The sequence below is a fragment of the Neopelma chrysocephalum genome, unplaced genomic scaffold (genome assembly GCF_003984885.1).
Source record: "Neopelma chrysocephalum unplaced genomic scaffold, ASM398488v2 Primary Assembly neopelma1_88461, whole genome shotgun sequence".
Lineage (NCBI taxonomy): Eukaryota > Metazoa > Chordata > Aves > Passeriformes > Pipridae > Neopelma > Neopelma chrysocephalum.
The window spans coordinates 1-660 of record NW_020917643.1 but is presented as its reverse complement, the minus strand read 5'-3'; the positions used below and the strand labels follow the sequence as shown (position 1 = coordinate 660).

The 660-nt window shown below is 60.8% G+C and overlaps 1 protein-coding gene across 1 annotated transcript; it reads left to right on the top strand.

Annotated features, from left to right (window-relative positions):
- Positions 1-35: 35 nt before the first annotated feature.
- On the top strand, positions 36-299 carry LOC113979740 (class II histocompatibility antigen, B-L beta chain-like; the record flags this gene model as incomplete). The annotated part of the gene is given in 2 exon segments (XM_027707037.1): positions 36-213; positions 216-299. Coding segments are annotated over 2 exon segments (262 nt in total), but the record flags the coding sequence as incomplete, so codon positions are not given.
- Between the last annotated feature and the right edge of the window lie 361 nt (positions 300-660).

The window sequence follows — 660 nt, the reverse complement described above, 5'->3', positions numbered from 1 at the left end:
ACAGGGCACTCCCTGACCCGTGTCCTGCACACACAGGGGTGTTCCAGTGGTTGAGAAAGTACGAGTGTCACTTCATCAACGGCACCGAGCGGGTGAGGTTCGTGCAGAGGCACATCTACAACCGGGAGCAGTTCATGGACTTCGACAGCGATGTGGGGGTGTTTGTGGGGGACACCCCACATGGGGAGATCCTGGCCAGGTACGGGAACAAGAATGGATGGAGTACATACGGGCTCGGGTGGACAGGTACTGCCGGCGCAACTACAAGGTATTCACTCCCTTCAGCGTGGAGAGGAGAGGTGAGCGTGGGGCAGAGCGGGTCCCCTCGGCCTCTGCCCCGGGAATGACCCTGGAGCCCCTCAAACCCTCCCTGGGAATCACCCCAGACCCCTCAGCCCTCCCTGTGCCCATCCCGTCGCATTTTGCCAACTCCCAGTTCCTCCCAGTCCATCCCAGTCTCTCCCAGTCCATCCCAGTCTCTCCCACTCCTTCCAATGTCCCCTAGTCACTCCTAGTCCATTCCAATTTTTCCTAATACATCCCAGTCTCTCCCAGTGCCTCCGCGCGTCTCCACTCCGCTGGGGCCACCGAGCTCCCGCCCCTCAGCCAATGGCAGCGCGTCTCTCTGATGACGCTCCAGTTGCCAGGCAGACCCAAAGC